The sequence below is a fragment of the Ambystoma mexicanum genome, chromosome 5q (genome assembly GCF_040938575.1).
Source record: "Ambystoma mexicanum isolate Mex_15411 chromosome 5q, UKY_AmexF1_1, whole genome shotgun sequence".
In the NCBI taxonomy this organism is placed as follows: domain Eukaryota; kingdom Metazoa; phylum Chordata; class Amphibia; order Caudata; family Ambystomatidae; genus Ambystoma; species Ambystoma mexicanum.
Genome location: NC_090933.1, coordinates 1,347,966,171 through 1,347,988,615, shown reverse-complemented (window position 1 = coordinate 1,347,988,615; position 22,445 = coordinate 1,347,966,171). Strand labels below are relative to the sequence as shown.

The following is a 22,445-nucleotide window of genomic DNA, read 5'->3' as shown; positions in this document are numbered from 1 at the left end:
GTTGATAACCATGAGGTCTAAGAACACAAGAAACAGAATCCCCCTCATAGAATTCTTACATGATTGCTGGTGTGTGCTATTGCAGTATGCCCCCACATAGTCCCATAAGCGTCGATATGGCATAATCCCATCTTTACAATGAATATGTTCATGACACCGGCACATTTGAACATATGCTATGGACCTGCACCAGAGTGCAAGGCTTTTGTTTTGAATTTGGTAGGATCTGTGATATGGTGTTAGATGAAAAAATAGCCTTTGATTTTAAGACCTTAAAAGTAGCGATGTTCTTTTGGAGGATCTATTCATGTGTCAGAAAAAATGGATCTATCAGGGTGCGATGGTGGGTAAAAGAATTATATTGAGAAGTTGGAAGACTGTGAACCCAGTTCTGATTGTAATGTGGATTGATGAAATACATGGCCTGGCAGAGATGGAGAGAGTAATTTTTCGGAGAAACAGAAAGCTTACTCTATTTGAGAAAACATGGGGGAAATTCCTCACTATGTATTGATTATTACTCTGTGATTGACGTGAACCCTGGGAGTGGATGGGGGGGGGGTTGTAAATATGTACAGGATCCACATTGTGAGCTCATTATCATGAAAATTGTTTATCTTTTGGATATTTATAACTGTAAATGCTATAGTCTTAAAATAAAAGTTTTAAAAAAAGAAAAAAAACAATGAATGGAAAAAAGTCTATTTTGGATGAATTGGTACTTGGTTGGAATCCGTTATATGAAAGATCGACTTGAAGATGATAGACAGATCCCCTATGCCTAATTGTGTGGACAAAACGACTGGCAGGACTGCACCTACACAGAACACTGTCAATTAAGAGGAATTCTAGTAGAAATTAATCTTGGCAATGAATGGAATTTTGCGCCACCGTTGTCCATTCCGAAGCTTCATTTTACAGGATGTCAGTAGCCACTGGTAAGGAGATACAGAACTTCTAATGATTTGGGCTCGAAAATTGGGAGACAACCTGGGTCCCGGATGTCAGAAGAGTCATTGCAACAACATACGACTGTCATCTATGGATTGGTGCTTGATAGCCTCCCAGATTAAGCTGTTATACACAACATACTGGACACCGGAACGGATGGATGAAAAACACATCAGCGATTATGACATATGTTGGCAATGTAAACAAAATTAGGAAATCTGAGACACGTGATCTGGTGTTGTTGCAAGACTAAAGAGTTCTGGAAGGAGGTGTCCGAGGCTGGATTTGGTATTGGTAGCTAATGTATCATTGAACGCTTCCCTATTCATTCTAGGCGATGACAACCCACTACAGGATTTAAGTAATGCTGATGAAGCTTGGATGAATCCTACGTGCCTGGAAATCACCGGATTGCTTGTTCATAGATGACTGGATCGAGGATTTACTGACCTGTTCAACCTTTAAGATGGTCATTTAGGAGAATAGAGATGAGTTGGAGAAGCTTCAGGAGATCTGGGGTCCTTTCCTGGATCTATATGGTTAATCCCGATGCAGACAAGTCCCATGTACTATTGAGATTTCTTTTTTTTTAAATTTAAATAAAAAGACCTATGAAAAAATAGGTTGCCATGCACTTATCTGTAATGGAACCTATATAAACTTACTCACACTTGTATAAAATTGACTACATAGAACTCTCTTCAAAGTTTACAGAAATGTATCGACGATTTAGGGTTTGGAGACTTTATTTTCTGCAGGTGTGTCAGTGACAGGGTTAGAAGATTAAGACATCCCAAGGCTGCCAGACTCCACTTTTTCCGTGTGTGTATGTAAGAGGCCCTGCAGATAAAGTGATATTTGGAGTTGGAGCCTCCACTTCTTATGGGTGTATAAAGTAATCAAGCTCAATACCTTTAGAAAGGACCAGTGGGTGGCTGCAAACCTTAATTCATAGCTGTAATTCTGGTGATGTGATATGATCCCCCCCTTGTGCATCCATTGGGGTACAGAACCTCACCACTAATGTATTGCAGGCATTCTTGAGTTAGAACAGGAGATATACACAGAGAAACATATTACGTGTTTTTATTTAACAGTCATTGAATGACAGCAATTATTTATCAATCTTTATATACGTAGCCGGCAGAATAAGAGGAAGACGGTGATTATTTAATATCTTAATGACAGGCCGTCTTTACTTTCTCTACATTGATTCATTTAATAAATAATATACAGCCAAACTTTATGCGCCATTATTCAATCTATCGCTGAGTCAGGCGAGGTCTTTCTAGGCTCAGGAAATAGGAGTCCAGTCATGCATCCAGTGTTTCCTTCCCGGAGGTTCCATCTAGTGGGTGACATTCCTCAGGACATGTGGGGGACTAGGAAGGAGCAGGGGTGACTGGCGCACTTCCTTTACTGCAAGAAAGAGAACACACAAAGACACGTTATCCCACTGCAGAGGATGAAAAGACCAAACATAGGCAGAGTCACGTGGCTGCAACTAATGCCACATTCAGCGTCTTCTGCCCAAAAACAGACATCCACAACCCACCCTCTGTCATAGCTAAGCCACTGTATGTATCCCCCATCCACCCTCTGTTCCCCCCACACATACATATAATCTGTCATTCCCACCAACCAACATTCTGTTGTGCACCCCCACCTATACACCCACTGACCTACGACATGGCATTCCCACAACACTAACATACCCCAACTCACCCCCAGTTCTCCAATATCTTCAACCCGCCCCATTGGTCCAACCAGACATCTGTCATTCATCTCCACCTACTTGGGCTTCTCCCATCTATCCATCCTCTCCTCCGTCGGATTCCACTCACCATCCTTCTATCATCCCAACCTTTATCCTTCACATGCACCCTTTGCTCATCCCCCCATTCAACCACTCTGTGTTCAACCCCTTTGGCTTTATTTCACTGTGGCATCCAAATATCGTCTCCATAACTTCCGAGTCTGCAAATCCGTATTCCATCTCTCAGCCTCCTCTTACAGCCTCTTCCTTTCTCTACCCTCCTTCTCCCCCTCTCCTCCATACCCTACTCTCTCTCAATTCAACCGTTTCAGTCTTGTCTATTTCCGAAATCTCCCTCACTCCCCCTTTCTCCCTTATTTGTAGATACTTTGTCTACCTCCCTCCTTTCCCCCAACCTTATCCAAAAGGTATACTAACGCTGTACCTAACACCGCCATCCAGAATCACAGGCACTCACAAACCACACATTCCAACTCTATCTCACACACACATTCCAACAGACACATACAAACATTCCAACAGTGCTGGAAATGGACACAGTTTTTTTGGGGAACTCTCTACTGGGCCCCCTTTTGGGGAAGGGCATGGTCAGGGTGATGTGGGCATGTCCCAAGGGGAGGTGCTAGGAAAAGCTTCATGGCAAGCATGTGATGTTCTCAGAAAAAAAGATTTGACATTTTTTTTCTTAAACAAAATGTAAACAAAAGTAAATGCTGCAGATGGCGTGATATCATATATTATCACCAAATAGCAGGTTATATTCACAACAAACGCAGAATGAAGGGCAAATCAAGCTTTTTGTGCAATGCTTTTAGGGCTGGAATATTCCATTTTTCAAAATGTCACAGATGCTTTTTTGACATCTTGTTCCACCAGAGTACAGTACATCAAATTATCATTCTCGCTTTTTGATGGTTGGGGATAACATCTTGCTCCACTAGAGTACAGGATATCAAATGATCATTCTCGCTTTTTTGATGATTAGGGATAACATCTTGTTCCGCTAGAGTACAGTATATCAAATTATCATTCTCGCTTTTTTGATGGTTAGAGATTACATCTTGTTCCACTAGAGTACAGGATATCAAATGATCATTCTCGCTTTTTTGATGATTAGGGATAACATCTTGTTCCGCTAGAGTACAGTACATCAAATGATCATTCTCGCTTTTTTGATGATTAGGGATAACATCTTGTTCCGCTAGAGTACAGTACATCAAATGATCATTCTCGCTTTTTTGATGATTAGGGATAACATCTTGTTCCGCTAGAGTACAGTATATCAAATTATCATTCTCGCTTTTTTGATTGTTAGGGATAACATCTTGTTCCACTAGAGTACAGGATATCATATTATCATTCTCGCTTTTTTGATGGTTAGGGATAACATCTTGTTCCACTAGAGTACAGGATATCCAATTATCATTCTCGCTTTTTTGATGGTTAGGGATAACATCTTGTTCCACTGGAGTACAGGATATCCAACTATCATTCTCGCTTTTTTGATGGTAAGGGATAACATCTTGTTCCACTGGAGCACAGGATATCAAATTATCATTCTCGCTTTTTTGATGGTTAGGATAACATCTTGTTTCACTAGAGTACAGTGTATCAAAACATCATTCTCGCTTTTTTAATGGTTAGAGGTAACATCTTTTCCGCTAGAGTACAGTACATCAAATTATCATTCTCGCTTTTTATGTCAAATTATCATTCTCGCTTTTTGATGGTTGGGGATTTGCCTCCTTTTCCCAGAATTTAGCACATCATTCTTGTTCTCACTGGCACGGGACTCATCCACTCTGTCAGTGCAGTGCATAAAAGGTCGTTTGCTTGGTTTTTCAAGTAGGGATTGGCATCAGTAAAACAGAACACAGAGTCTTCATCTGTCCCCCCCCCTCTTACTGAACTTCTTCACTCCATCAGATCCCAGACTTAAAAATATACCTTTCTTACTTCTTCTTTTTGGATTTACAAAACGTTTGATAATCCATTCAACGGAGGGTGGTCACAATCCTTGCAAGCACCATCCGTTAAATGAATTAACAATTGTTTTGTGAATACATTTAACGGACGGTGCTCGGAAGGATTATTTTACTTAAAGGAAAATACTACTTGCAGGCAATATCTGTTAATAAAATGTACAAAACTTTTGCAAATCCATTATGGAGTCACCACAAAATGAGTGTCTGGTAAGGGCATGGACGGTGCTTTCAAAGAGTATTTTCCACCGAGCGAGTAATAAAAAAGTAGACTTCTTAGCGGAATCAACGCGGCGCGGCAGGCCACAGCGCTCCAATATGGCGTGACTACTTTGAGGCTCAACCGCTGAAGAGGAAGTGGATCAGGCTCCTATGTCCTGCTATCATCAAGCCAGGTAAGTGGTAACTAAGTCGATGCTGACTGTACTTCTTCAAAGCACCCAGTGATTGGCTGCTTCTGTTATTCCTTATGATTGGAAGTGGAAACTGCTATTCAGCTCTGGGCTCCAATCATAAGGACAAGAAGCAAACAGCCAATCATTGCAACCAGGCCGGTTCTTTGACGAAGAGCAGGGAGCCTCAGACTCAGAACTTTTAACTTGTGCCATCCGGCCTGGTTTTTGGGGCAGTTTAAAGCAGGGCAGCCAGGCAAACAGGTAAGTGGGAGATGGACAGTTTGGGCCACGGGTATATACGGAGCGCTGCTCCGGCAAGACATGTTTTGCCAGAACGGCGCTCAGCCTTGTTCCTGGTCAAATCTTCCCCTGCATTCCAACACATGCACATTCCAGCGCAAGCTCACTCAAAGACACACACACACAAACATTCCACCACACACACATTCCATCAGGCACATACACAGATGCACACACACTAACATTCCGATACAGACACAAACAAGATCCATCACACACACATCCTTTCCAATCCCGGGTCAGAAAGGGCCACATGCTCACAAACTCGGACTGGAGGGAGATTGAAAGGCCCAATAGGTTTTCCTGAGGCGAGATCCTCCCCTTCCAGCCTCAGACATAAAGCATGACGGTCCTCCACATGTCAGGATTCTGCGATCACACGAGAGGCCTGTCGGACTAACCACGAGTGTAAATGGCAGAATCACGCTTCCCAAACCGATGTAAAATAATGACCTGCCTACGCAATGCAATCACATGTTATGCACAGCCCATCGTATGTCAGCTGCAGGCAATGCTTGCATCTGCAACTAGCACAGGCCCAGGTCCATTGGAAGATTAAAACATGAGGCAAGTTAATCTGCTGGTGGAAACAGAAGGGCAGAGACACGCAAAGGCATCCCAACCCTACTAAACAGGTGGGGATGCTGCACAAGTAGTGGGATTCAAAGCGCAATATCAGTCACATGTAAGCGAATAATCCCGAAATCCAGCTGAATAATAATTGCCAACTACGACTCACAAGACACGGGCCCTAAGAAATCCATTGGTCAGGATTGATCGCAAATAAAGACGTTTTCCAATTAAGGCTGCGATTAAATACTATGAGGGGAAAGTGGTCCTCAAATTAATATATGGTTGGGATTTCGTTTTTGAATCATCTCTTAAATGCTTGGACTTAATTGAAGCCCATATACATATGGTGACGTATCTTGAACATTATGTACACTTCCCGCTCACAGATTTGAGCTGGGTTTGGTTACTCTGAGTGGCCCTGTCCTTGGATTATTTTCCTTGCATTGAAATTTATTGTCCCCAAAACCGGATTCCCTGTGTGAGGACATGCAGCTGTACAGGGATCTGGAGTCTTCTCCCCAGGGGAGCGCTAATCTCGCTGTGAATGGCCAAAGGTCACGTGAAAGTATTTTACATGGGTTTCATTTGGACTTAACTGCCTTACTTCAAGACGCTGTTTGAGTCACACACGCTCTTTATGATGAAAGTTGGGTTGAGACCACAGAAAGCTTCCACAAATATCCATCCATGAGCCACTTGGCTCATGAACATAAAAGAAGAGGGACGATTGCGACCTACTTAACTCTGTTCCCCAATCTCTGTTAGAGAGCTATTTTGTTAAGATTCTGCGGGTTCTCCTTAGACGCGGTGTGACTCCCATGAAAACATGCAGATTTGTAATAGCAAAGAATCAGAGGAATCTGTTACACATTTGATTCTGGTTTGTGAAATGCTGAACCTCCCTCGAATGAAATTCTTGGGGAAAATGATGACCTCTATCGTATGGAATAGTTCTGAAGACTTTGGGTGCGGCTGTTGGCCCCCACAATGAAGCCGGCATCACAGAGGGAAGAGCCTCAGGTGGCTGGTAAAGCGTGCAGTGCACAGTGTGTTCTCTCCTGCTCACCTGATTGGCTGAACGCCTTTCCCCCATGCAGATAAATGGGATCCAACTTGGGAACATGAAAAGCATCTATTCTACAATAAACATTTTACAGCCATATAGTGCGGGCTTTGCAGACTCTCCACCCGTACTGCACAGACAGCACAAGATTGGCATATGCCAGCTGTTCTTGAACATCAATACGTTTAAACATCACACAATGCCTCCTGTTCGCCACCAAGTCAAATGTGTACTTTTATAAGTGCTCCGGGATGTTGTCACAGAGCAAGCTGCTGAGAAATCCACAAAACAGCCAAACGGCCGCACTTTTTTGGGGGAGCACATATTTTCCCTCAAGCGTTTCTGTACAAGACACCCGTGGGGGGGGGGCCTTTACAGAAAGCCTAAGGCTGAGGTTTCTGTACTAGATGGACATGGCCAAGTCCAGAGCAGAAGCCGGAATGAGGAGCGATCCCTTGCAGAAGCCAGAATGAGAAGCAATCCCTTGCAGAAGCCGGAATGAGGAGCAATCCCTTGCAGAAGCCAGAATGAGAAGCAATCCCTTGCAGAAGCCGGAATGAGGAGCGATCCCTTGCAGAAGGCAGAATGAGGAGCGATCCCTTGCAGAAGCCAGAATGAGGAGCGATCCCTTGCAGAAGCCAGAATGAGGAGCAATCCCTTGCAGAAGCCGGAATGAGGAGCGATCCCTTGCAGAAGCCGGAATGAGGAGCGATCCCTTGCAGAAGGCAGAATGAGGAGCGATCCCTTGCAGAAGCCAGAATGAGGAGCGATCCCTTGCAGAAGCCAGAATGAGGAGCAATCCCTTGCAGAAGCCGGAATGAGGAGCGATCCCTTGCAGAAGCCGGAATGAGGAGCGATCCCTTGCAGAAGCCAGAATGAGGAGCGATCCCTTGCAGAAGCCAGAATGAGGAGCGGTCCCTTGAAGAAGCCAGAATGAGGAACGACCCCTTGCAGAAGGCAGAATGAGGAGTGATCACGCATTGTTTATTAATTTCCCCAAAAGCCGGCAGGCTACTAGCCGGCCTATGAAGTAAGGCCTAGGAAAGAAGGCCTGTGCTGACGGAGCTGACAGAGCGCCACAGGAGCTAGGTGCCATGATTCTCTTTGCACTTTAACTGCCTTGCAGATACTACTTAGGAGAGTCCAGTCCATGCTCGCCACAGCATAGATAACCACAAACATTATCACGTAAATCCCATATAGACTACCGACTATTATCTTGCTACTACATCTTCACTCTCTGTTTTATGGACATTGATAACAAATTGCCTCTCTTTGTCTAATTTAGCACATTCATTGGTCACTGTGACCACCACGCTTAGCTTTTGCACATTAGTGTGTGAAAATGTGTTCCCCACAATGCCTATACGATTAGCACATGTATGACATCCATAACCTGTTGTCTATCCACTGTTATTGAATGCCTGCATATACAAATTGCCTTTGTTTATTATCAATACTATTGCCTATAGTTATATCTTACTCATTAATACTGCCAGCCTTTACCTACATTATCTAGCGTTACTACAATGTTAATTTTATGATAACTATACCCTGCTACCCTAGAGATCCTTTAACTCAATTGCAACTGCCTATGCACTGTTCATGTTTCTTTTTAGTTTGATCAGCCCATTGACGTAACCTAGTTTGTACCAGCGTACATGCCTGAATTACTCATGTGATCCATGTTTACAATGTTTATTATCTTCCTTCACCTGAATGCCTTTATGTTGATAATGTCTCCTATGAACACACCCCCCCTAGATATGCCTACTGAAATCCCCAAATGTTCTCTTAGACTGGACGTGATCTCCCTAAGCATGGAACAGACCTTAGGAAAGGAACTTACTCCTAAGCTTATTATACCTAACATTCCATAGGGACCTCACACAAAGGCACTCTAAGCTACGATCAAGATTACCGAAGATATACAAACTGCCTGCTGGATACCTTACTACCAGTGCTCATAATAGGAATCACCACAAGGATACTGCTAAATTAAACTACTCCTCTGTTAATACTACTACCAACTACAAAGATAAAACAGACAAACACTACAAACGACACACCAGCCTATCCAAACACAATAGATCTGCCTTAGCCAGCCCCACCCTTAAAGAAGCACTTATTAAGGCAAGGTCATTAATAGCCCATGCCACAGAAATTGCCAACATTATAGAAATAGGTAACTATGACTTCTTAGCCATTACCGAATCTTGGTTACACAAAGCAGCCGGCCCGGCCCTAATGCTCGCTGTGCCCACCAATTATACAATTTTCAGGGAAGACAGAACTAATTCCCGTGGAGGAGGCCTAGCACTCATTGCCAAAACTGATTTGTCAATCAGAATAGAAACACCCCTGCACACCAAATCCTGTGAGTCCCTAACGGTCAAGCTTCTAATTTCCAACTCACAAACCATTAAAATACACCTTATCTATAGGCCACTCAGATCATTTAAAAAATACATCTCAAGCCTGGGCTTCAATGATCCCAAAGACACACAAGCCACAAACATTGCCAATGTCCTATCGGAGCTTGGCTATACCCAAAGAGTGACACAGCCTGCCCATGAGAAAGGCTGAACACTTGACCGGGTGGCTGACCATACATTCAACACAATTATTACCTCCATCAGTCCACAAGCTTGGACAGACCACGCTCTTATAACCTTCTCTATAGATGTTAAAATCCTCCAACCCCAACAGAACAGTATAGCACCTCCAACGCTAACAAGGAACAAATAAACCATATCCACAGACAGGTTATTACCGCTAATTTTACATACCCTGAACTCACTGCCCGACAATATTGATCCCTCATCACTGGTCAACGAATTCAACACAATTATGGCCAATGCCCTTGACAATATTGCCCTGCTAAAAATGAGAAACAGCAATCCCTATTTGAAATCAATAAGGCTAGGAAAACGCAAGTGCAAATCCTCCTGGAGACTAGCCTCCTCAGAAGCAAATAAAGCTACCCTTACTGACATATCTACAAAATACAAATCTGAAATCAAGCGAGCTAAAAGAGAAAGCTTTGACACCAGAATAATGCAAGCCAAATCAGAAACTAAGGAGCTCTTTACAATCCTAAAGGAACTGGAGAACCCTATCCCAGTACCTGATAACTGCGTAAAAAACAAGGTATGGTGTTTTAACATACAGAAAGCCCTGGGTGACAAAATCACCACACACCAAACTAAAATTGACAAGACAAAACTAAACCTACCACCCAAACTAACACACCTCGCACTACGGCCAAACCTGAACTAAGATTCAACTTCACCAAAATGTCCATACTGGAGGTTGAAATAATAATCCTATCACTTAAACCATCAAGCTGTCGAGGCGATAACTGCCCGGCACAAATAATAAAAGATGCTGCTAGAGACCTATCACCATTTATCTCAAATCTCATCAACTCCTCATTCTCATCAGGTATTATACCAAGCAATGTTAAGGAATCTTGGGTCCTCCCCCTCCTCAAGAAGCAATCTCTAGACCCAGGAAGGGGGTGATTTCTGATAAAATGTAAGCACATTGTTATATTTAAAGAATATTTAGTCAGCAGCAATGGTCAAAACTACTAGTTCCATAGTGAAGTAACTCAACAAACTTAGCCACATTGGCCAAAAAAGTGGCCCTTTTTGACCAAAGAAAACTGGTACTACACTACGATTTTTGGTTCGGGCATTGCTCTAGTACCCTATAGGCCATTGGCCCTGGGACTGTGCAGGGAGCAGGGTGGGTGAGCCCAGGGACTGTGGTGGGAGCAAGATGGGCGGGAGCCATGGGATAGTGGTGGGAGCAGGGTGTGGGGAGCCCGGGGTCTGTGGTGGGGTGGGGAGAGCCCAGGAACTGGATAGGAGTGGGATGAAGGAGCCCAGGGACTGTGATGTGAGCAGGTGGGGAGCCCAGAGACTATACTATGCGGTGACGGCAAGCAATAGTTCATAGTCATTTGGATTTACTGTCCTTTTGGCCTTTTTAGGGGGGCCCGGCCTACCCACATTTAGCTCGGGGGGGGCAGGTCTAAACAGTTTGAAGACCACTGATCTAATCTTACAATATCTTGCTAATTATGAATATAGAGATTTCATCTCTAACGTTCCTATGTTAGCTCCCCTTGTTTCTAAGGAATTGGCTAAGCGAGTTTGTTTGTCACTAGAACCTGAAAGTACCCAGTTTCCCGTATGGGACAGGAGGGAGAGTGTTTGCCTGCACCGCACCCCTCCACATTTTACGAGGGTGTCATCCCCCCACTTACAGTGGATGAGAATTGGGACGGCTCCATGAAGCAGGTGCCTAAAAGGCACTGTTGTTCAGCACAAACTCAGTCTGAAATTAAACAGAGTAGCTCTGGTATGGAAATACCTTACGCCAATGGTCAAACGAATACCACTAGTGAAGACATAATAGATGTATTTGCTTTTCCTGCCCTGCCATGAATTTTGGACTCTACGGATAAGGTTGAAGTGCTGTTAGAGCTTGTTGGAACAGTGGGTCTTGTTCCGTTGCCTGCCGCCTGTAGGTGGATCTCAGAGGGACAAAGCTCCTGATGTTCCAGTGTTGAAAAACCCCTCTCAAGGACCCCCTGACCAACGCCAAAGTACAAACCATTGCATCTCAGTCACCCAGAACAGCTCTTCGGACAAGGGTCATGATACCCTTCAATATGAAGTGTGTGAAGTCAGGCACATTTTGAAAGAACTGTCAGCAAAAAAATCCTTTTTAGAGGGCTTTATTATGGCTGCGGCAAGACTTTCCAATACCGCGTCATGGGTGGGGCTCCTTAAAGAGAATAATACTGCACAGTCTCAACCTGTGAATAATATGGCGCCCCCTGTGAAGGTAGAGGCCCGATGTTCAGATGTTGACAGTGCTCTGGGGACTCCCGATACCATGACGCAAATAGTTGTCGGTTCTATAGAGACTGACAATCGGTCTTCATCTATGGTCTTAAATAAAAAATGTGTTGAAAAAAGGGCACTGAGACATACAACGAACAAGATGAGGTTCAAATGGTGGTGGAGAAGGATGGGGACCTTAACACCGTGGTTATGAAGGAAAGTGTGGGAATGGATAATAAAGATTTCACTCGGCAGACAACAGGTCATTGTGTTTCTAGGTTGGAGGATGTGAATGTCGGAGGAAAGAGAATGGATGCGGATGATAAAACTCTGAAATCGTAGATAATGACTGAGGAGAGGAATGTTGGAGGTCAGAGAACCCAGTCCAGTCAGGATGGAGAAAACAGAGTAACTGCTAGTGGACCTGATCAGCAATTGAAAAAGTCTAAAAATATCAAAAATACAATTAAGAATAAAAAAAGGGGTCAAGGAAGTGTCTTAGGAGTCGTTGCTGGAATTTAAGTGAGGGTGTGGCTGAGACAGATGAACTGTTAGCTCAAAATAATATTCCATAAACTGTGACAGGGAATTTCACCAGATTGGAATCTGAGGAGATTATATCAGATTGCTGGTGTTTAAGCCAATTAATTATATGTCCATGCCTAACAAAAAGAAGAGTAAAAAGAAAGGTAAAGATCCTTTAAAGGGGAATAATTCAATTACTTATTATTTAAAACCCATTGGTGACAAAGGAGCGTTACTTAGTTTAACGGTACACACGGACACAGAACTGGAATGTGGGGAAGAGGAAGACTATTGCATTGTTGATGTGCTGACTATGCCAAGTAACAGCAGCGTACGAGAAATGGGACATTGTCCCCAATTGGTCAACAGGGATATTGAGCCGTCTGTGGAGCCTAACTATGTAACACTACCCTCCATTTTTGTGGAGAATTCCGGGGTTCAGATGAAAGCTATCCTTAACAAAGTAGATGGTAAGGTGAGTCAGTTGGACTGGGATAATGTGATTGGAGATTTTAGGGTTACCAATCTATCACTGTCGAATATATGTGAAAAGTACGTACAGACTGATGTTGCGGGATGTCGGACGGAGGCAAGGGGTTGTGCAGGGATGGTGAAAAATTCTGGTAGTGTGAAAGGTGAATGTCCGACTACTTGTGAGGGCTCTGTTATGACAGATGCGCATGTTAGTGAGGTTGAGACGTTTAATAATGAATTAATTTCCTCGTCCCCGGCTTTCCTGACCTTAGAAGAAAGGCTTTGTAAGATCTTGGGGCCGGCTCCAAGGATGGATGTGCCTGTAAACCAGGATGGGACGATTAATAATGAATTGATTTCTTCGTCTCTGACCTTACAAACTTTAGAAGACAGGCAATGTAAGATCTTGGGGCCGGCGTCGTCACGATGTAGCTCTAAGGATTCTGGGTCATTAAATAGAGATCAACATTCAAACATACTGAAGTTAGGAGACATCCCCTTCTTACAGAACAGATTTTTAAGGATGTGGCTCAGTTTCCGCTCAGTAGACAGCACATCCTAGCCATCTTTAAGGAGATTCCAAAACTTAGAATTACAGACTCTGCAGATATTGTGTTAGTTGATTTTGTACAGGAAAGTGTATTTGATTTGGTCCAACTCTATTTTGGCTCTAATTTGGTGAAAACAGCGGTCTTGGATGAGGGAAATCTACTATTATCCATGTGATATGAGGCATTTGAGGCTTTTGGGTCTTCCCAGGATCACGGAAGGTTGATTCATAGTAGAGTTATAGAATCTAAGAGAGTGAGTAGTGAGAAGCCAGTGAAAGAAGCAACTTTTGATGGGATTAATGAAGGTTATAACGATCATGTAGACAAGTCACTTTTCTGGTTAATGTGCCTTTGGAGGGACAATCCTGTTGAACTGTTTCCTTTGTAGGGGAAAATGTGGGTAACATGTAGAGTATTCAGAACAACTGGGCCCACATTTCAAAGTCTCTGCATGAAAATTAAATTCATCATCATAATTCAAATAACAGTGACAGGAGGATACAATACTAACGTTCGCTAGTTGGAATACATGTGACTTTTCACACGTGCTATCTGGTACGTTTGCAATGTTTGGTGATGAAGAAAGTGAAATTATATGTTTCCAAGAAACCTGGATGGATTTGGTCCCTATTATTTATGGTTTCACCTCATATGCATACTTGGCCACTAAAGAGTCTAGGGGTCGACCATTCGGAGGATTGCTGTGTGCGATCCGTATCAATTTGGGTTTTCTTACACAGAGCATTGAAACTAAGTCTTCAGATATCTTGGTAGTAAGGATTCAACAGCAAAGGCTGGGTTATTCGGGCCTTGGAACTAGCATTTTGGTTAATGCATATTTCAACATTAGTAAGTCTTCTCTGTCTGCTTTTTTAGAGGAAATTTGGGAAATCGTATCATACTTGTTGATGGAGCATGGTGTAGACTTCATTAGTGTGGGTGATTTTAACTGTGAGTGTCAGGTTCCAGATTGGTGCAAACAAATGCCGCGGGTGTGAACTAATTTGGACCAGTTGGGACGTTGGCAATTAATCCGCCTAGAATTGGAGTCATGGGATTTACATATTGTATATGGAAACATGGAGGGTGACCGGCCCCCAAATTTTACTTAGTATAATTTGTTTTGGAAATGTACCATTGACTATATATTTGTGTTGAGAAAAATGTATTTAGATTGTGTTAAGCTACTTATGGGTGAAACTGACGCTAGCGATCCTAAATTGAAGTTGCTGAAATTTGCATACAAGATCGGGACATGAAATAGGCTTTTAAGTCCATTGTTAGTTGAAGTTAGAGAAACAATAGCTCATTGATCTGTCGTGCAAAGCTGTGTAACTATTTCAATGCTCACATAGATACATTGTTGGGAAATAGTGATGATGGCCTTGTCAATCCCTTGTACTATGCATGCACGACCCAACAGCTGCAAGGTACTTCTGTTGGAAGGTTACATTGTAAGAAGGGTCTGATTTTAAAAACACATGCACATGTAAATGATGGTCAGATACAAGTAAAGAAGAACGAACTACATCATAACCTTAAGTCTTTGTTCCACTCAAATAAGGAAGACGGCTTAGCTACAGAACGTAAGTTAAAACAGAACATGGTTATGTAGTCATGAGGCATATATGATTCACAGAGATTCTGAAAATATGTTGAGTTCAGCAATGTGTTATGCTGTTTAACGTCAGGCACTATTGAAGTGGATACAGGAGCGCAATATTCTATTACAGAAGATACAAGTAAAGCAGGAAGACTTGGTCTCTCATCCAGAGAAAGTGAAGTGGAAGTTGTGTGAATTGAACTGGTGTGAGAATCGTGCTTCTCTGTCAGGTCTGCAGGTTTGGGAAAATTCTAATTATGTTATTAGAGGTTTTAAAATTTTACCTGCTTATCTTTTTAGACACCCCTCTCATGAAGTGGTGGGGGCCAGAACACCGGTGCCTAGAGCAGAAAGACTGTCGACTTTGTAATAAGAGTATTGAAAACTTAAAACATATAATATTGGAATGTCCGATTTTAGTCTCTTTAAGAAGGGATCTGTTTCATAATTATGATAATGATGAAATGAGCACTAATTCTGATTATTTGTGGTTTTGTATTTTAAATTCACACAAACTGTTACCTTGCTTTGCAGCAATACATCTGCCCAGGACTGTCCTGACTTGGGATTGTATGAAGTAGGAGTGCATTACTGTAGTGGATGTGAATTTGTATCATTGTATGCAAAGGTTATTTTATCAGGTGTTGTTTTATTGTGTGTGGAACTCTCCTGACCTTGTGCTAAAGGTTCTTGCTGATTATTGTGTGTGGAACTCTCCTGACCTTGTGCTAAAGGTTCTTGCTGATTATTGTGTGTGGAACTCTCCTGACCTTGTGCTAAAGGTTCTTGCTGATTATTGTGTGTGGCACTCTCCTGACCTTGTGCTAAAGGTTCTTGCTGATTATTGTGTGTGGAACTCTCCTGACCTTGTGCTAAAGGTTCTTGCTGATTGTGTGTGGAACTCTCCTGACCTTGTGCTAAAGGTTCTTGCTGATTATTGTGTGTGGAACTCTCCTGACCTTGTGCTAAAGGTTCTTGCTGATTGTGTGTGGAACTCTCCTGACCTTGTGCTAAAGGTTCTTGCTGATTGTGTGTGGAACTCTCCTGACCTTGTGCTAAAGGTTCTTGCTGATTATTGTGTGTGGAACTCTCCTGACCTTGTGCTAAAGGTTCTTGCTGATTGTGTGTGGAACTCTCCTGACCTTGTGCTAAAGGTTCTTGCTGATTATTGTGTGTGGAACTCTCCTGACCTTGTGCTAAAGGTTCTTGCTGATTATTGTGTGTGGAACTCTCCTGACCTTGTGCTAAAGGTTCTTGCTGATTGTGTGTGGAACTCTCCTGATCTTGTGCTAAAGGTTCTTGCTGATTATTGTGTGTGGAACTCTCCTAACCTTGTGCTAAAGGTTCTTGCTGATTATTGTGTGTGGAACTCTCCTGACCTTGTGCTAAAGGTTCTTGCTGATTGTGTGTGGAACTCTCCTGACCTTGTGCTAAAGATTCTTGCTGATTATTGTGTGTGGAACTCTCCTGACCTTGTGCTAAAGGTTCTTGCTGATTATTGTGTGTGGAACTCTCTTGACATTGAGCTAAAATTTCTTGCTGATTATTGTGTGTGGAACTCTCCTGACCTTGTGCTAAAGGTTCTTGTTGACCCTAGTGCGCTAAATAAATAAATACATTGTATACCCTGGGAATTCCCAAAATAAAATGGACATGAGTGAATTTGATGTCATCACTCATTAAACAGCCCACACACTCTGGATATCATCAGCTTCTTGTGCACACATTTTCATAACTCATTAAACAGCCCACTTGCTCTGGATACCATCAGCTTCTAGTGCACACCTTCTCATCACTCATTAAACAGTCCGCATGCTCTGGATACCATCAGCTTCTAGTGCACACATTCTCATCACTCATTAAACAGCCCAGACGTTCTGGATACCATCAGCTTCTAGTGCACACATCCTCATCATTCATGAAACAGCCCACTTGCTCTGGATACCATCAGCTTCTGGTGCACACATTCTCATCACTCATTAAACAGCCCACAAGCTCTGGATACCATCAGCTTCTAGTGCACACATCCTCATCACTCATTAAACAGCCCACACACTTTCGATATCATCAGCTTCTAGTGCACACATTATCATCACTCATTAAACAGCCCACTTGCTCTGGATACCATCAGCCTCTAGTGCACACATTCTCATCATTCATTAAACAGCCCACTTGCTGTGGATACCATCAGCTTCTAGTGCACACCTTCTCATCACTCATTAAATAGCCCACTTGCTCTGGGTACCATCAGCTTCTAGTGCACACATTCTCATCACTCATTAAACAGCCCGCACACTCTGTATACCATCAGCTTCTAGTGCACGCATGCTCATCCCTCATTAAACAGCCCACATGCTCTGGATACCATCAGATTCTAGTGCACACCTTCTCATCACTCATTAAATATCCCACTTGCTCTGGGTACCATCAGCTTCTAGTGCACACATTCTCATCACTCATTAAACAGCCCGCACGCTCTGTATACCATCAGCTTCTAGTGCACGCATGCTCATCCCTCATTAAACAGCCCACATGCTCTGGATACCATCAGATTCTAGTGCACACCTTCTCATCACTCATTAAATAGCCCACTTGCTCTGTATACAATCAGATTCTAGTGCACGCATTCTCATCACTCATTAAACAGCCCACATGCTCTGGATACCATCAGATTCTAGTGCACACCTTCTCATCACTCATTAAATAGCCCACTTGCTCTGGATACCACCAGCCTCTAGTGCACACATTCTCATCACTCCACTCATTAAACAGCCTGCATGCTCTGGATACCATCAGCTCCTAGTGCACACATCTTCATCACTCATTAAACAGCCCACAAGCTCTGGATACCACCAGCTTCTAGTGCACACATTCTCATCACTCATTAAAAAGCCCACAAGCTCTGGATACCACCAGCTTCTAGTGCACACATTCTCATCACTCATTAAACAGCCCACATGCTCTGAATACCATCAGCTTCTAGTGCACACATTCTCATCACTCATTAAACAGCCCACATGCTCTGGATACCACCAGCTTCTAGTGCACACATTCTCATCACTCATTAAACAGCCCACAAGCTCTGGATACCACCAGCTTCTAGTGCACACATTCTCATCACTCATTAAACAGCCCACATGCTCTGGATACCATCAGCTTCTAGTGCACACATTCACATCACTCATTAAACAGCCCACATGCTCTGGATACCATCAGCTTCTAGTGCACACATCCTCATCACTCATTAAACAGCCCACACACTTTCGATATCATCAGCTTCTAGTGCACACATTATCATCACTCATTAAACAGCCCACTTGCTCTGGATACCATCAGCCTCTAGTGCACACATTCTCATCACTCATTAAACAGCCCACATGCTCTGGATAGCATCAGATTCTAGTGCACACATCCTCTCTGGGAGTGCGTCTTCCATCCTTGCCAAACCTTATAACACTATTTTGAGCTGGAGATTGCTTACTTCCGATATCAGGGGGACCCCTATTTGCTGTGAGACGCGCAGGTGCCGGCAGTGGCACCCCATGATCGCCTTGCCTCCGCCCCCGCCCGGCAGGAGATGGGAGGCAGGGATTCTGAGCAGGATGGGTGCTGGTCACTGTGAGACTCACAGCAGTAGATCTGATTGTCCGGCGTGTGCCCTATGGCCATCAGTGAGAGTGGAGACGGCCCTGCCATCCCATCCTTACCTTATAGGCCGGCCCTGAGCAGGAGGGCGCAGGCCCCTGCTGCCAGGGTGAGCATGGCGTAGCTGGCCCTTGCACTGGGTGCTCCATTGCACAGGTCTGTGCTGCAGCACTTGGTAGAAGTCGTGACACCTGCCTCCGTGATCGTGCTTTCCGTACATGTCTCTTCGCAGCCCTTGCCGTAGGATGATTCTCCTGTATATGAAGACATGAAGGGTTAAACGGTGAGTGCTTGCAGACTCCATGGATCTCAGCCCTCTTTGTCGCAAAGAAGCGCAGAAACTTAGACTTTCATGTCAGACGATGCCATGGGCCTGATTTACACGGATGTTTTCAACTAGACATTCCCATTTAAGCACATCTTTGCAAATCAGGCCCCAAATCTCTATCACAGAATGGATTCCAGGGGTTTCCCTTTCCTGCCTCCACCACTTCTCCTGGTTCTGTGTATTTTCTTGCATAATTTGAGAGAGGAAAACTCCCCCATTTTCCTTCATTGTGTAAGGATGAGATCTGAGAGGGAACCCATTCAGACAGACCTGTGAAAGGCCATAGAGTCTAAATGATGGCATCCAGGCGCTTGCTGATAAGTTTAATTGGATTGTTTATCAAAATAGTGGATTCAAAGTTTTAAACGTGCACTTTTACACCTTATGTTGTACTGTTAAATATATACTATGTTTTCTATTCATCTGAAGATGCAGGAATACATGGTTTCAAAATGCTGCCATAATTACACAGTGTGGAACACAGTGTGGAACATGTTGAGAATGATAGCTCCTAGTAACTGGGATGTGGCATGTTAGCACTTTATGAATCTACTTGCATGAGTTCCTTTGCACTCCACGTATTTTCTTGAAGTGCAGAAAAGCAAATAGTTTCTAGTTTCACATAAATCAACAGTGGCGACTGGTGAATTTTGAAAGTGGGAGAGGTGGGAGGATATTTTCCCAAAATAGTGCAAGCAAACACAGCGGGAGAGCCCATAACTCATCTTTAGGAGAACCTGCTGGACCTCCAGCCAAGAAATCAGTAAAAGATAAATAGGGTAACACCAGGGTGCATTTCACGGTGCAGTTTTTGGGAGAAGTGGACACCAATCCAGGCAGTTCTTTACACAACACTGGAAATATAACAGCACTTAACTAAGATGCCAGGTCACCAGCGGTACAAAGGGGCATCGTGCCACAGGGAATCAGATGTGCCCCAGTCCTAGCACTGGAGGCCTACTAAACAATTCCCAGTCTAGAAGTGTGGGGACTGCGGCATGAATTTATGAAGGTCTTTTAATCTTGTATTTATCTGTGAATTGGTTTGTAAAACCTTATGCCATTACACATAAAAAATCACAATAAACAGCAATGTTAAAACATCTCCAGAACATTAATAAAAGAAAAAAGGAAAAGAAGAGAAAAGAAAGTGATTCACAAAATCATCATAATTAGAAAATCGCTGAAATAATTTGAGTAAGAATTGAGCACCGGATTGTTACTAAAGACATTAGAGAGTTGAGCTGAAAATAATATTATGCCATAATTAGGGTCTCTCCCATATTATCATGAATCATTTAGATTTCTTACAACAGCTAGTATTAACGAATTTTGATTTATCTCCAAAAGAGATGATCCCAGAACATTTTCTTGTCAAGCGTGACCTAGTCACACACAAACTGCTCCAAATAACAGCATCTGAGCAGGCGAGTAGCCTCCTTCCCAAAGGAGGTGTGTGCAAGTTTTTTGGGGAGTCGAAGGCTTGCATAGATGAGAAGTTCTATCGAGACGAGGGATACCTCTACGCGAACCCACAGCTTCAAGCGTATATAAAATATTCAAGCGGAAGTGCATGAATGTCTGACAGACTTTCTTATCTGGGAAAATAACTAAGGGGGTAATTCATAGAATTTAGTGCACAAGTGGCGCACGCGGCTGGCGCACAGAGTGCGCGTGTGACAGTCTGCGCCAGCCGTGTGCACCAAAACCCATTTTAGCGCACAGCGTATTCATGGATACTAACATCCATAACCAGCCGTGGCGCAGAGTGGCGCAGCGACCCTGCAGCAGCGCCAGTTACGCCGCCAAACCCGCCCCGTGCGCCAAAAACATTTCACAAATCCCCTACATGGCGCAAAGACCAGTGGACCAGCATACAGCCCCCCAACCACAAAAACGTGTGGAAAACTACCCGCGCACCCCTCCGAATACACGTACCATGCTCGCGCCAGCGGCAACACGCGGAAAACTCCCCGTGCACCCCTCGAAATACAAGTACCCGGCCTGCGCTAGCAAAAACACGTGGAAAACTCCCTGTGCACCCCTCAGAATACATGTACCACGCTCGCGCCAGTGAAAATCCGTGGAAAACTCCCCGCACACCCTTCGGAATACATGCACCCCGCCCGCGCTAGCGCAAACGTGTGTGAAAGTCCACGCGCACCCCCGGAATACACGTGCCCAGCCCGCGCTAGCAAAATCGTGTGTGAAAGTCCACGCGCACCTCCGGAATACACGTACCCCGCCCGCGCTAGCGAAAACACATGTGAAAGTCCACGGGCACCCCCAGAATACAAGTATCCCGCTCGCGCTAGTGAAATCGCGTGTGAAAGTCCACGCGCACCCCTGGAATACATGTACCCTAAGTCCACCCTGTGTTGTGGCCTGCCTGCAGGCCATGCCCAAGGGTAATGGGCTGCCTGCGGGCCATGCCCAAGGGTGATGGGCTGCCTGCGGGGCATGGCCAGGGGTGATGGGCTGCCTGCGGGCCATGGGGAGGGTGGATGGGCTGCCTACGTGTATTCCGGGGGTGCGCATGGACTTTCACATGCGTTTTCGCTGGCCTACGTGTATTCGGGGGGTGTGTGTGGATTTTCACATGCGTTTTCGCTAGTGTGGGTGGGGTACATGTATTCCGGGGGTGCTCGTGGACTTTCACATGCGTTTTCGCTAGTGTGGGTGGGGTACGTGTATTCCAGTGGTGCGCATGGACTTTCACACAGTGTGTGCCCTCCTGGGTGTGCCTCCCCTCCCCATGCCTCGCAGGCAGCCCATCACCCCAGACCATGTCCCACAGGCAGCCCATCACCCCACACCATGCCCCACAGGCAGCCCACATGGCACCATGCACTCGGGAGCACTGACACATGATCCCCACCCACCCCCATTGATGGGCACCTGCCAGCAGGTCACCTGCCAGCAGGCCCCAACTCATGTCCCCCCACACCCCCCAACCACCCTCATTGATGGGCACCTGCCAGCAGGTCCCGACTCATGTCCCCCCACGCCCCCCACCCCCATTGACGGGCACCTGCCAGCAGGCCCCGACTCATGTCCCCCTACACCTCCCACCCACCCCCATTGACGGGCATCTGCCAGCAGGTCACCTGCCAACAGGACCCGACTCATGTCCCGACTCATGTCCCCCCCACACCCCCCACCCACCCCCATTGACGGGCACCTGCCAGCAGGCCCTGACTCATGTCCCCCCACACCCACCCCCATTGACGGGCACCTGCCAGCAGGCCCTGACACGTGGCCCACCAAACAGCATGTCCTAACAAAACAGACCCATGTCCCTAATGCCAACCAAAATCCCCCTTGCCCCCCAGTACAAGCATGCAACCATCCACAGCACCCACTCCCAAATTACCCATGCCATGACAGTCTCAAAAGAACCACCGTGCCCATGCATAAATGCA

At 44.6% G+C, this 22,445-nt stretch overlaps 1 protein-coding gene across 10 annotated transcripts in view; it reads right to left on the bottom strand.

Annotated features, from left to right (window-relative positions):
* Window positions 1-22,445, bottom strand: part of LOC138498128 (toxin S6C6-like) — a 600,232-nt gene that overhangs the window by 322,280 nt on the left and 255,507 nt on the right. For 9 of the 10 annotated variants that reach the window (XR_011278702.1, XR_011278705.1, XR_011278704.1 and 6 more), the window contains 2 exons: window positions 18,758-18,949; window positions 2,022-2,370 (listed from right to left, as the gene is read on the bottom strand). The exons of the other annotated variant lie outside the window; for it this stretch is intronic. Coding sequence is in view for 5 of the 9 variants with exons in the window: in XM_069621994.1 (XP_069478095.1) it covers window positions 18,759-18,949 (191 nt within the window). In the remaining 4 variants the exon portion in view is untranslated. Of the gene's footprint in view, window positions 1-2,021; window positions 2,371-18,757; window positions 18,950-22,445 lie in introns of those variants that run through there. 10 annotated transcript variants of the gene reach the window in all.